The sequence below is a fragment of the Danio rerio genome, chromosome 18, assembly GCF_052040795.2.
Source record: "Danio rerio strain M-AB ecotype USA chromosome 18, GRCz13ab, whole genome shotgun sequence".
In the NCBI taxonomy this organism is placed as follows: Eukaryota; Metazoa; Chordata; class Actinopteri; order Cypriniformes; family Danionidae; genus Danio; species Danio rerio.
In genome coordinates this window covers 33418549-33432436 of record NC_141038.1, presented here as the reverse complement: position 1 = coordinate 33432436, position 13888 = coordinate 33418549, and the positions used below count along the sequence as shown (strand labels likewise).

The window sequence follows — 13888 nt, the reverse complement described above, 5'->3', positions numbered from 1 at the left end:
CTTTTCAGAGCCAGCAGAGGTCAAAATAAGCAGTAATGCAAACTCAGTCAGAGACATAGATTTTCACTTGCAACTTGCTTTAACATGTTTAACAGTGCATGAAATGTTGTCTAAAAAAAAAAGAATGATGCATTTTAGTAGCTGGATCTGGTTTTATCACATTCTGCATTGGACGTTGAAAATGAGCTTTACTCAGCCAGCAGAGGTCAAAATAAGCAGTAATGCAAACTCAGTCAGAGACATAGATTTTCACTTGCAACTTGCTTTAACATGTTTAACAGTGCATGAAATGTTGTTCAAAACAAAAAGAATGATGCATTTTTGTGGCTGGATCTGGTTTTATCACATTCTGAATTGAATGTTGAAAATGAGCTGTTCTCAGCCAGCAGAGGTCAAAATAAGCAGTAATGCAAACTCAGTCAGAGACATAGATTTTCACTTGCAACTTGCTTTAACATGTTTAACAGTGCATGAAATGTTGTTCAAAACAAAAAGAAAATGCTTTTTAGTGGCCGGATCTGGTTTTATCACATTCTAAATTGAACGTTGAAAATGAGCTTTTCAGAGCCAGCAGAGGTCAAAATAAGCAGTAATGCAAACTCAGTCAGAGACATAGATTTTCACTTGCAACTTGCTTTAACATGTTTAACAGTGCATGAAATGTTGTCTAAAACAAAAAGAATGATGCATTTTAGTAGCTGGATCTGGTTTTATCACATTCTGCATTGGACGTTGAAAATGAGCTTTTCAGAGCCAGCAGAGGTCAAAATAAGCAGTAATGCAAACTCAGTCAGAGACATAGATTTTCACTTGCAACTTGCTTTAACATGTTTAACAGTGCATGAAATGTTGTCTAAAACAAAAAGAATGATGCATTTTAGTAGCTGGATCTGGTTTTATCACATTCTGCATTGGACGTTGAAAATTAGCTTTACTCAGCCAGCAGAGGTCAAAATAAGCAGTAATGCAAACTCAGTCAGAGACATAGATTTTCACTTGCAACTTGCTTTAACATGTTTAACAGTGCATGAAATGTTGTTCAAAACAAAAAGAATGATGCATTTTTGTGGCTGGATCTGGTTTTATCACATTCTGAATTGAATGTTGAAAATGAGCTGTTCTCAGCGCTCGTCCTGATTTTGCCAAGTGCTAGTTGTCCTGAGACCAACATATTTTATGATGACCCAGGGACATCATCACTATCAGCCAATCAAACGTTATTACGTCATCATTATGAGCCTCCTGCAGAGTCCGCCAAAAACGCAGATTCAAAAAAGAAAACACACACACACACACACACACGCACAGGCAACTGCCATTTTCACCAGTGAAGAGGACAGGTGAAGAGGACAAGTGAAGAGGTGAGATCACCGGTTTTCTTCTATAAGTTTACAGAAGCATCAATATTTGTAAAATTCATATGTGTTTATGGATTTGTCCTTTTTCCAGCGAAGTAAACGAGCAACGTTTAACTTTTGTTTGCATTAAGTTAGCCTAATTAGCCGTTTCTACCTAACGTTAGATTAGCGTGCTGCTCTTCCGCTACTGTGATTTACTTTCTGGTATTAATTAAAACAAGCTAACAATATTGTTTTGAATATTTAAATCTAGCAAACGTTATTAAACGCGACTAAACTTACCCTCTTGCTAATTTAGCGACCTTTTTTTTCTAATAATTAGGTTTTTAGCATGTATTATGTCAATTTCATTTAAAGACACGCCAGAAATGTGGACCAACACAGCACTAATGTTAGTTTAAACACAAGACAGTAGGTTATTTGAGGCGTTAACTACTGTGAATCGCTGCAAAAATTCAACTAACGTTAGTGATTTAATTTAATATTTTTTTCTGTTAAATATGTTAACCTCAGGTCATCATCACTGATTTATTAATATTAATAATACGTTAAGCTCAGACCATCATCACTGATTTATTAATATTAATAATACGTTAACCTCAGACCATCATCACTGATTTATCAATATTAATAATACGTTAACCTCAGACCATCATCACTTATTTATTATTATTATTAATACTTTAACCACAGGTCATCATCACTGATTTATTAATACTATTAATACGTTGCAGGTCATCATCACTGATTGAATAATTAATATTAATATTTTAACCTCAGGTCATCATCACTGATTTATTTATATTATTAATATGTTAACCTCAGGTCATCATCACTGATTTATTAATACTATTAATACGTTGCAGGTCATCATCACTGATTGAATAATTAATATTAATATTTTAACCTCAGGTCATCATCACTGATTTATTTATATTATTAATATGTTAACCTCAGGTCATCATCACTGATTTATTAATACTATTAATACGTTGCAGGTCATCATCACTGATTGAATAATTAATATTAATATTTTAACCTCAGGTCATCATCACTGATTTATTTATATTATTAATATGTTAACTTCAGGTCATCATCACTAATTTATTAATATCATTAATATGTTAACCTCAGGTCATCATTGATTTATTAATATGTTAACCTGAAGTCATCATAGCTGATTTATTATTATTATTATTAAAACTTTAACCTCAGGTCATAATCACTGATTTATTAATAGTATTAATACGTTAATCACAGGTCACAATCACTGATTTATTATATTATTGATACTTTAACCTCATGTCATCATCACTGATTTATTAATATTATTAATACGTTAACCTGTGGTTATCATCGCTGATTTATTAATATTATTAATACGTTAACCTCAGGTCATCATTGATTTATTAATATTATTAATATGTTAACCACAGGTCATCATCACTGATTTATGTATATTATTAATATGTTGACCTCAGGTCATCACTGATTTATTAATATAATTAACATGTTAACCTCATGGCCTTAACTGATTTATTAATATTATTAATATGTTAACCTCAGGTCATCATCACTAATTTAATAATATTATTAATGTGTTAACCTCAGGTGATATTGATTTATTATTTATAAATTGTTAACCTCAGGTCATCATCACAGATATATTAATATGTTAACCTCAGGTCATCATCACTGATTTATTAATATTAATAATACGTTAACCAGAGGTCTTAATCACTGATTTGTTTATATTATTAATACGTTAACCTCAGGTCGGCAATTTATTAATATTATTAATATGTTAACCTCAGGTCATCATCACTGATTTATTAATATTATTAATACGTTAACCTCAGGTCATCATCACTGACTGAATAATTAATATTATTATGTTAACCTCAGGTCAACATTGATTTATTAATATTATTAATATGTTAACCTCAGGTCGTCATCACTGATTTATTAATATTATTAATACATTAACCTCAGGTCATCACTGACTGATTAATTAATATTAATATGTTAACCTCAAGTCATCATAGCTGATTTATTAATATTATTAACACTTTAACCTCAGGTCATAATCACTGATTTATTAATATTTCTGATACTTTAACCTCATGTCATCATCACTGATTTATTAATATTATTAATACATTAACCTCAGGTCATTATCACTGACTTATTAATTAATATTATTATGTTAACCTCAGGTCAACATTGATTTATTAATATTATTAATATGTTAACCTCAGGTCGTCATCACTAATTTATTAATATTATTAATACATTAACCTCAGGTCATCATCACTGACTAAGTAATATTAATATGTTAACCTCAGGTCATCATTGATTTATTAATATTAATAATATGTTAACCTCAGGTCGTCATCACTGATTTATTAATATTATTAATACATTAACCTCAGCTCATCATCACTGACTGATTAATTAATATTAATATGTTAACCTCAGGTCATCATTGATTTATTAATATTATTAATATATTAACCTCGGGTCATCATCACTGATTTATTAATATTATTAATACGTTAACCAGAGGTCTTAATCACTGATTTATTAATATTATTAATACGTTAACCTCAGGTCGTCAATTTATTAGTATTATTAATATGTTAACCTCAGGTCATCATCACTGATTTATTAATATTATTACTACATTAACCTCAGGTCATCATCACTGACTGATTAATTAATATTATTATGTTAACCTCAGGTCATCATCACCGATTTACTAATGTTATTAATACATTAATCTAAGGTCGTCAATTTATTAATATTATTAATATGTTAACCTCAGGTCATCATCACTGATTTATTAATACATTAACCTTAGGTCATCATCACTGACTGATTAATTAATATTAATATGTTAACCTCAGGTCATCATTGATTTATTAATATTATTAATATGTTAGCCTCAGGTCATCATCACTGATTTATTAATATTATTAATATGTTAACCACAGGTCATCAGCACTGATTTATTAATATTATTGATACTTTAACCTCAGGTCATCATCACTGACTGAATAATTAATATTATTATGTTAACCACAGGTCATCATCACTGATTTATTTATATTATTAATATGTTGACCTCAGGTCATCACTGATTTATTAATATTATTAACATGTTAACCTCAGGTCATCATCACTGATTTATTAATATTAATAATACGTTAAACACAGGTGTTAATCACTGATTTATTAATATTATTAATACGTTAACCTCAGGTCGGCAATTTATTAATATTATTAATATGTTAACCTCAGGTCATCATCACTGATTTATTAATATTATTAATACATTAACCTCAGGTCATCATCACTGATTTATTAATATTATTAATATGTTAACCACAGGTCATCAGCACTGATTTATTAATATTATTAATATGTTGACCTCAGGTCATCACTGATTTATTAATATAATTAACATGTTAACCTCAGGTCATCACTGATTTATTAATATTATTAATATGTTAACCTCAGGTCATCATCGCTGATTTATTAATATTAATAATATGCTAACCTCAGGTCATCATCACTGATTTATTAATATACAGGTCATCATCTCTGATTTATTAATAATGCGTTAACCTCAGGTCATCATCACTGATTTATCAATATTATTAATATGCTAACCTCAGGTCATCATCACTGATTTATTAATATTAATAATATGCTAACCTCAGGTCATCATCACTGATTTATTAATAATATGCTAACCTCAGGTCATCATCACTGATTTATTAATAATGCGTTAATCTCAGGTCATAATTGTTAATATTGTGGATTTTTACTTTATATTAGCAAATTCGGGTCAGAATTGGTATTTGTTAGATGTTGATTTCATGCATAAATTGTTTTTTTTCTAGAGAAGGTATATAAAAGTAAACAACAAAATGCATTCTTTGGAGAGCAAACATTTGTAATATTTTGTATTTGTTTTCTCTATCTTAAAGTTTAAAGTATTTATTTTTTAGGTGTTTTATGGTTGAAAAAGACCAGGCTGAAATCAATGCCATCTGTAAGGTGTTCAACAAGTCAGACAGTCTCCTTTGTTGGTACCATGTAACGCAAGTAAGTACTAAGTTAAGATACTGCTTTTGTTTTTCCTCATTTTATAGATTCATATTCTATTTTTATCAACTGTCATATTAATATATTTTTTATGTAAATCTCTAACAGGATTACCATTCACATTTTTTCATCTTCAGTTGCTAATGAATCAGTGGATTGAGCTTAAGCTTATTTCACATTGCAACATGTCACACAACATACTGTAATATTACTTGACATTATCTGGGTATTATTTTGCGTTTGTCAATCATCGATGCACTTAAGCAAAAAAAAAAAAAGTAGCAATAAGCAATAACATATATTGTTTTTACTTTGATTTGAGTACCCCTTAACTTGAAGCTTATAATGCTTGATCCTAATTTTGAATGTGTCATGGAAGTTCTGACCATATTAAATATGTTGTTACGTTTTTCCACCATTTATTACACACAGGCAGTAACTTGTTGGCTGTCAATATCTGAATCTGGTGTGAGTGGACCTGAAAAGGCAGATTCAAGAGCGCACATCATACAGTTTATGTCAGAGATGAAATGCTGTTCAAAGGTGTGTTGCTATTTGTTTTATAGTGCTTTCACACCTACACTTCTGTTTCAGAACCTGTCTCGTTTGGCTAGTTAGCGCGGTTCGTTTGGCATATGTGAACAAGGCAATTGCGCTTTATTCCACGCCAAAGTAATCGCTCCGAGACCGCCTGAGTGAGGTAGTCTCGGCTCGATAGAAACGAACCCTGGAGAGGTTCGATTACAGTGAGAAAGCGATCCGATCCGAGCGCGGTTATATCACAGTGTTTTATGGATATGTAATAGGCTTACGGCTATATGAAGAGAGAATTATGAGTATGGTGGGAAGTTTCACGGGTCTCCGGATGCCCGAAAACAAGTGATGACCTCCCGGTAATCTCGCGTCTCCCTCCCGGTCCTCAAATAGGCATCGTCGCGCACCCTTCTCACCCCTCCCCACCGCATCTCTCCTCAGACACGTCGCGCGTGCGCACCCTGTCAACCACCACTAAACCACCACCTCCCCCTGACAGCTGAGCGCAACGCTGCAAAATAAACCCTGACACTCTGACCAATGTGAGGAGGGTTAACTCGCACGTGACTTGTTTTAGCTCTTTTGGTCCGATTAGAAACTTTGCAGTGTGAAAGTGAACCGCTCCAAGAGCAAAGAGCAACAATGTAACATTTGTAATCTTTTTCGGAACAACTGAATCGATTCACAGTTGTGAAAGCACCCTTATAGTACAATTGTATGTTCTAATGTGTCATTCTACTTTGGTAACAAGCTTGTAACATGCATTTTTAATATGTGAAAAAATAATGTTAATGACAGCTAATATAAAATGGTAACCCACATACAGCATGAAGAGTTCAGATGCAAAAGCCTCTAAGTCAGGTCTCAAACTGCCGACCCTCAAACCATTTGCGGTCCTGCCTCCTCCTCCATCCGGCCCACAACTGACATCAAAAATATAATGATATTCGGCCCATCAAAACATATATTTTTGAATCGCTATCATTGTTGTGCTATCACATACTTCTGGTTTTGACTCCCCACCACCTACTGGACATTTAAAGTTACATTTTAAGTGACAGGGTTACTTTCGATTTCTCTCAGTGTGCGGTCAAGAGTAACACATGCAGATTATTTCGGGGGCTGATTTAAACATTGAAAATTATGTCCGTAAGCGCTCTATTTTTGTAAATTTTCAAGGGTCATTTAATTATACTCAGTTTTATACCCCCTGTACTTTGTTGTACAAACACCTTTTTATGGCTTACACATGTTTGTGTAAATATGATAGTTTTGCTAATATTCGATTCAAATGGTCTTATGAATAGATTTTCCACATATACATATTAAGATTTGGATAAATGTGCATTAGTAAAATTTTACTGTTGGCTTTATTAAACATGTTAAAGTAAATATGCACATCCTTATCCCCTCTTTATTTTATTTTTACCAAAAAGAATGATATTGAGAAGAACGATTGCCAGCAACGTCAATAAAGTTACCCAAACTACATTCTACTGTCGTACGCTGAAAATTAGCATATTTTCCAGCCTTTATTGTTTATGCTGTTATTTAACTTTAAAGGCAATGAAAAAAACACACCTTACCACAAAAGTTCAATTACAGAACCTACACACAGGAGCTGTAGAAAAAATTCTAATTTCAAGAGAAATTTTCAGATAACACTTGCATCTGACCTCTTCTCACTCACACACAATTACTCTCCTTCAAAAATGAATTTATGCTGCTTATCAACTGTGTTCAGATATAAACTAGGCTAGGTGTGCAGAGTTTCATAGATTAACTTTACATATTTTACACACATTTGTAAGCACTCCATTTATATTAACAACCTTAATTAATAATTGATACCTTTTTAGGTCAGTTTAAAGTGCATTTCACAGCATGAGCTACATTTTTTTGTTTTAAATAAAGATATATTTTAATTCTGTTCTGAATAACATTTCAGATCATAGATCTTACATAGTCCAAAAGGAATTGATTAAATTTATTATAATTTGATTAAATGTGAAACTATGATGCCTTTTTATAATTTATGATAACTTTGCAACTTTTCTTTTTTGTTATAAACATGGATTGTTTGGTGGGTCTGTTTTAGTTACTGCAAATAGTATTATGTTATGTTGGTTTATCCAGTCATAGACCTACAGTGATTTAGACAGTATAAGAACAATAAAGATTCTCAGTAGATTTACCGCACACACTGGGGTATATATCTGTGTGAAGGATTATTTAATGACCTAAAAATCTACAGCAGTTTTTATGCTAACAACATGAAACATGATTTTCCTTGTCAATTTTTACAGGCACAAGAATTTAAGGAAAAGGCTGAGATGTTTCACTGCCAGTTTAGGAACTTCAAATATGTCTGCAAGTACTTCAGGAACAACTTGGAGACAATTGGTCATCTGTGGTCTAACTTTGGAAGATGCTATAAACAGAGACTCTGACACAAACAGGGAGACTGGTCTGAAATACATGATACCCCCATGAAAAACGGAAGTGTTGGCAGGTGTGCTTACCAGTTTAACATTTGATCTGCTATAGTTAGAAATCAGACTGTTGTTATATCTTTTAAGCGTAACACCTGTTTCACACCGCAAGCGTCAGCGGTGCGTGTTTTTTTGGCGTCCATGTTAACAGATTAGAGCTTTCATACATCGCTGAAGCAGCAGTGCATCGATAGTTTCGGCGCTGGGTCTATTTTTGACGCGCTGCTCACACTCAATTAAAGTGACAGTGCATTGATAATGACCTAAATACATTGAATGACAGTAAAAAGTAACAATTTTACTCAATAAATGCGTCAATAATATCAACTGATTTATATATAGTCAATCAAATGAACTTAAACCATTAAAAACTGCAACAAACCTTTATTTCGGCCCGAACTACAAAACCAATAGTTAAACAATTTTAGTATCAGTTTTCTTGGCGAGGGGAAGTGATTTACGGGAATTGTAGTCCATAGCAAAGTGTATTGTGGGTAGTGTAGTTCGACATGCATGCTGGATGATGTGAACTCGCTGTGTGCTGTGGCTGCTCAAGCAGAGGAAGAAAGCTTTATTCGGCTTTGCTTTATGTTCGCTCAAGTTATTTCACCTGGGAGCTGTTTGCACTGTGAACCTGACAACACGAAAATAAGTAAAAGAAGGGCATGCATTGATCACTTTTATCCATCTCATCCTTTGCACCAGCATGAATTAACGTGCTGTTACTCTGCCGCTGGACATCACTGAAGTGGATCATGTAAAAATATAATTATAACTATACTGTATAGATATTATAACTATAGGCTTACATCCTGTCAATCAAAAACCAAATGACATATCACTGGGGATTGTCTTCTGACGTACTCCTCATAGAGTTTGAGAAGCATACAGTACTGTTTGATCTATAAAATTTGTAAAATAAAGATTTGCAGGTTAAAGAAACAGCATAGGAGGAAGTTGCCGTTGGTCTTGTTGCAGATAAAATGTTTGAAAAGTGTATTTGTATATAGAGAGACATGGGTAACTAGATAGAATAGACAGCGATATGTTGATCTCTGCAGCAGCTGCCGAAGAGCTGCGCGCTGCAGACGCAGCTGGTGTAAAAGGCAAACACCTGCGTGCTGCTACTGCTCGACATACGCGCTGCTCACGCACTGCTTTCGCTTGCAGTGTGAAACAGCCGTAAGGACTTATTATGCGGTTCTGTCGCCATCTTGTGGATCGAAAACGTCAACTGTCGCTGACGAGCTGTCTCTCAGAAATTGTAAATATTTTAAAATAAGCACTATTCTTGCAAATAAACTGCATAGTTGCAATCAAAACAACTACATTCTCGACTAAAAAAAGCCTCAAAAGTATATTTTGTTGTGTCACAGCAGTAATATTTGTCAAACTGTAGTGTCTGCTGTATGTGGGCGGAGTTATACACAAAGGGTAAAAAGGTAGTACGGATGCTTTTATTACTTAAATATATCACGGCTATCAGTCAATTTCGAAATCCAGACAGAACTGTTGTGTGTGTATGTATTTATGTATGTGTATATATATATATATTTACTATTTAAAATAGTAAATATATTAAATATTTTATTTATAAATATTTATTTATAATAAATATTTAATAAATATATAAATAAATATTTACTATTTTCCCAAGTGTATATAACTACTACTGTAAGAAAATGACAGAATCTGGTACATTCTTTCTGTATTATCTTTGCTTGAACTGACCCAATCTAATCCTGTTTATATGAATTGAACCTGCTCCCGACCAGGTTTGAGCTACCAGAACTGTTGCTATGACAGCGACTCTCGGATCAGTTTTGAAGAACGAAATGATCCTGGATCGTGTCAAATCGTCATTATCCAAATCCAGCTAACTGAGTAATCCATGTACGAAGAACTGACCCCATATACGAAGAACTAAGAAGAAAATGCTTTTTTTTTTATTTTTATTTTGCACAGTATATCTGATATCAGTTTAGAACATAACATTTACAATAGAACAACTGTCTAAAATGAAATAAAATTCTAATTGTAAAAACGTAATCTGAGTTTTGTTTTTGTTTACCACCTTAGTTGTGTACTAAGCTTATTTCAGGCAGTCCTCTAGAAAGGAAAAGAAAACATCAACTGCGAGAGGTCCCAAGAAATGAGTTGCCAAATCAAAGCATGATTCAGGGCCCAGGTTTTGCACATTTATCTTGTTCAATGCTCCTCCTGAAAAAAAAAAAAAAACAATAATATTACTTGCAATCACGAGTTGCCTGTTATACAAAATTACAAAAGATGCTAGATTTTGATTTTCTAGTTGATAAATTGACTTCTTGATAAAGGGACTAGACAACAGGCTGAAAGGTTTGTACTATGTTAATATTACAATAAAACACATCACGTTTAATAAAACACTATAACATCTCCAAAAACTGCTACTTTTTCATGCCAAAAGAGAGTTTGTGCTGCTGGGCATAGTAAATCTGAAATGGTTTTACACAAAACTAAAATCTAGAAGCTCAATCCTTAAAATGTGTATAAAATTATAGCTTTAAAACCACTTAAAGAGTTCATTAGGTTTTAAAGAGTTAAGGAAGTCTGAACAAAATATTTATTGCTTGTTTTTATGTAAAAAAAATAAATAAAAAAATCTCTATATATATATATGTGTGTGTATGTATGTATGTGTGTGTGTGTGTGTGTGTGTGTGTGTGTATATATATATATATATATATATATATATATATATATATATATATATATATATCATCAGTGATGATATTAATAAATCCGAGATGATGACCTGAGGTTAACGTACTAATAATATTACAAATTAGTGATGATGACCTGAGGTTAACATATTATTATTAATAAATCAGTGATGAGGACCTGAGGTTAACATATTAATAATATTAAATCGACGAGCTGAGGTTAACATATTAATATTAATACATCGGTGATGATGAACTGAGGTTAACATATTATTATTAATAAATCAGTGATGATAACCTGAGGTTAACATATTAATACATCAGTGATGATGAACTGAGGTTAAGATAATATTAATATTGATAAATTAGTGATGATTACCTGAGGTTAAAATATTAATAATATTAATAAATCAGTGATGATGTATTAATAATATTAATAAATCAGTGATGATGACCTGAGGTTAACATCTTAATATTAATACATTAGTGATGATAAACTGAGGTTAACATATTATTATTAATAAATCAGTGATGATAACCTGAGTTAACATATTAATAAATCAGTGATGATGACCTGAGGTTAAGATATTAGTAATATTAATAAATCAGTTATGACCTGAGGTTAACATATTAATAATATTAATAAATCTGTGATGACCTGAGGTTAACATATTAATATTAATACATCAGTGATGATAAACTGAGGTTAACATATTATTAATAAATCAGTGATGATGACCTGAGGTTAAGATATTAATAATATTAATAAATCATTGATGATGACCTGAGGTTAACATATTAATAATATTAATAAATCAGTGATGATAAACTGAGGTTAACATATTATTATTATTAATAAATCAGTGATGATGACCTGAGGTTAAGATACAAGTAATATTAATAAATCAGTGATGATTACCTGAGGTTAAAATATTAATAATATTAATAAATCAGTGATGATGATGTATTAATAATATTAATAAATCAGTGATGATGACCTGAGGTTAAGATATTAGTAATATTAATAAATCAGTGATGATGACCTGAGGTTAAGATATTATTAATGTTAATAAATTTGTGATGATTACCTGAGGTTAAGATATTAATAATATTAATAAATCAGCGATGATGACCTGAGGTTAACATATTATTAATAAATTAGTGATGATGACCTGTGGTTAAAGTATTAATGATAATAATAAATCAGCTATGATGACCTGAGGTTAACATATTAATAACATTAATAAATCAATGATGACCTGAGGTTACCGTATTAATAATATTAATAAATCAGTGATGATGACCTGAGGTTAATATTTTATTATTATTAATAAATCAGTGATGATAACCTGATGTTAAGATATTAATAAATCAGTGATGATGACCTGAGGTTGATATTAATAATATTAATAAATCAGTGATGATGACCTGAGGTTAATATTTTATTATTATTAATAAATCAGTGATGATAACCTGATGTTAAGATATTAATAACATTAAAAAATCAGCGATGATGGCCTGAGGTTAACAAATTAATAATATTAATAAATCAGTGATGATGACCTGATGTTAAGATATTAATAATATTAATAAATCAGTGATGATGACCTGAGGTTAAGATATTAATAATATTAATAAATCAGCGATGATGACCTGAGGTTAACATATTATTAATAAATTAGTGATGATGACCTGTGGTTAAAGTATTAATGATAATAATAAATCAGCTATGATGACCTGAGGTTAACATATTAATAACATTAATAAATCAATGATGACCTGAGGTTACCGTATTAATAATGTTAATAAATCAGTGATGATAACCTGATGTTAAGATATTAATAATATTAATAAATCAGTGATGATGACCTGAGGTTAAGATATTAATAATATTAATAAATCAGCTATGATGACCTGAGGTTAACATATTAATAACATTAATAAATCAATGATGACCTGAGGTTACCGTATTAATAATGTTAATAAATCAGTGATGATAACCTGATGTTAAGATATTAATAATATTAATAAATCAGTGATGATGACCTGAGGTTAACAAATTAATAATATTAATAAATCCGTGATGATGACCTGAGGTTAACATATTAATAAATCAGTGATGATGACGTATTAATAATATTAATAAATCAGTGATGATGACCTGAGGTTAACATATTAATAAATCAGTGATTATGACCTGAGGTTAACATATTAATAATATTAATTGATCAGTGATGATGACCTGAGGTTAACATATTTATAATTTTAATAAATCAGTCATGATGACCTGAGGTTAACATATTAATAAATCAGGGATGATGACCCGAGGTTAACATATTAATAAAATTAATAAATAAGTGAGGATGACCTGAGGTTAACATATTAATAATATTAATAAATCGATGACCTGAGGTTAACGTATTAATAATATTAATAAATTAGTGATGATGACCTGAGGTTAACATAATATTATTATTATTATTAATACATCAGTGATGATAACTTGAGGTTAACATATTAATAAATCAGTGATCATGACCTGAGGTTAACATATTAAATATATTAATAAATTAGTGATGATGACCTGAGGTTAATATATTAATAATATTAATAAATCAGTGATGATGACCTGAGGTTAACATGTTAATAATATTAATAAATCAGTGCTAATGACCTGAGGTTAACATAT

The 13888-nt window shown here is 31.2% G+C and overlaps 1 protein-coding gene across 2 annotated transcripts; it reads left to right on the top strand.

Moving 5' to 3' along the window:
• The first annotated feature begins 1314 nt into the window (after positions 1-1314).
• Positions 1315-10543, top strand: zgc:172014. 2 transcript variants are annotated; one of them, XR_015514106.1, is made up of 5 exons: positions 1315-1361; positions 5372-5468; positions 5901-6011; positions 8309-8514; positions 10270-10543. XR_015514106.1 is itself a non-coding variant. In NM_001114713.1 (4 exon segments), coding segments are annotated over 3 exon segments (345 nt in total). In that variant the 5' UTR covers positions 1341-1361; positions 5372-5378; the 3' UTR covers positions 8453-9168.
• The last annotated feature ends 3345 nt before the right edge of the window (positions 10544-13888 follow it).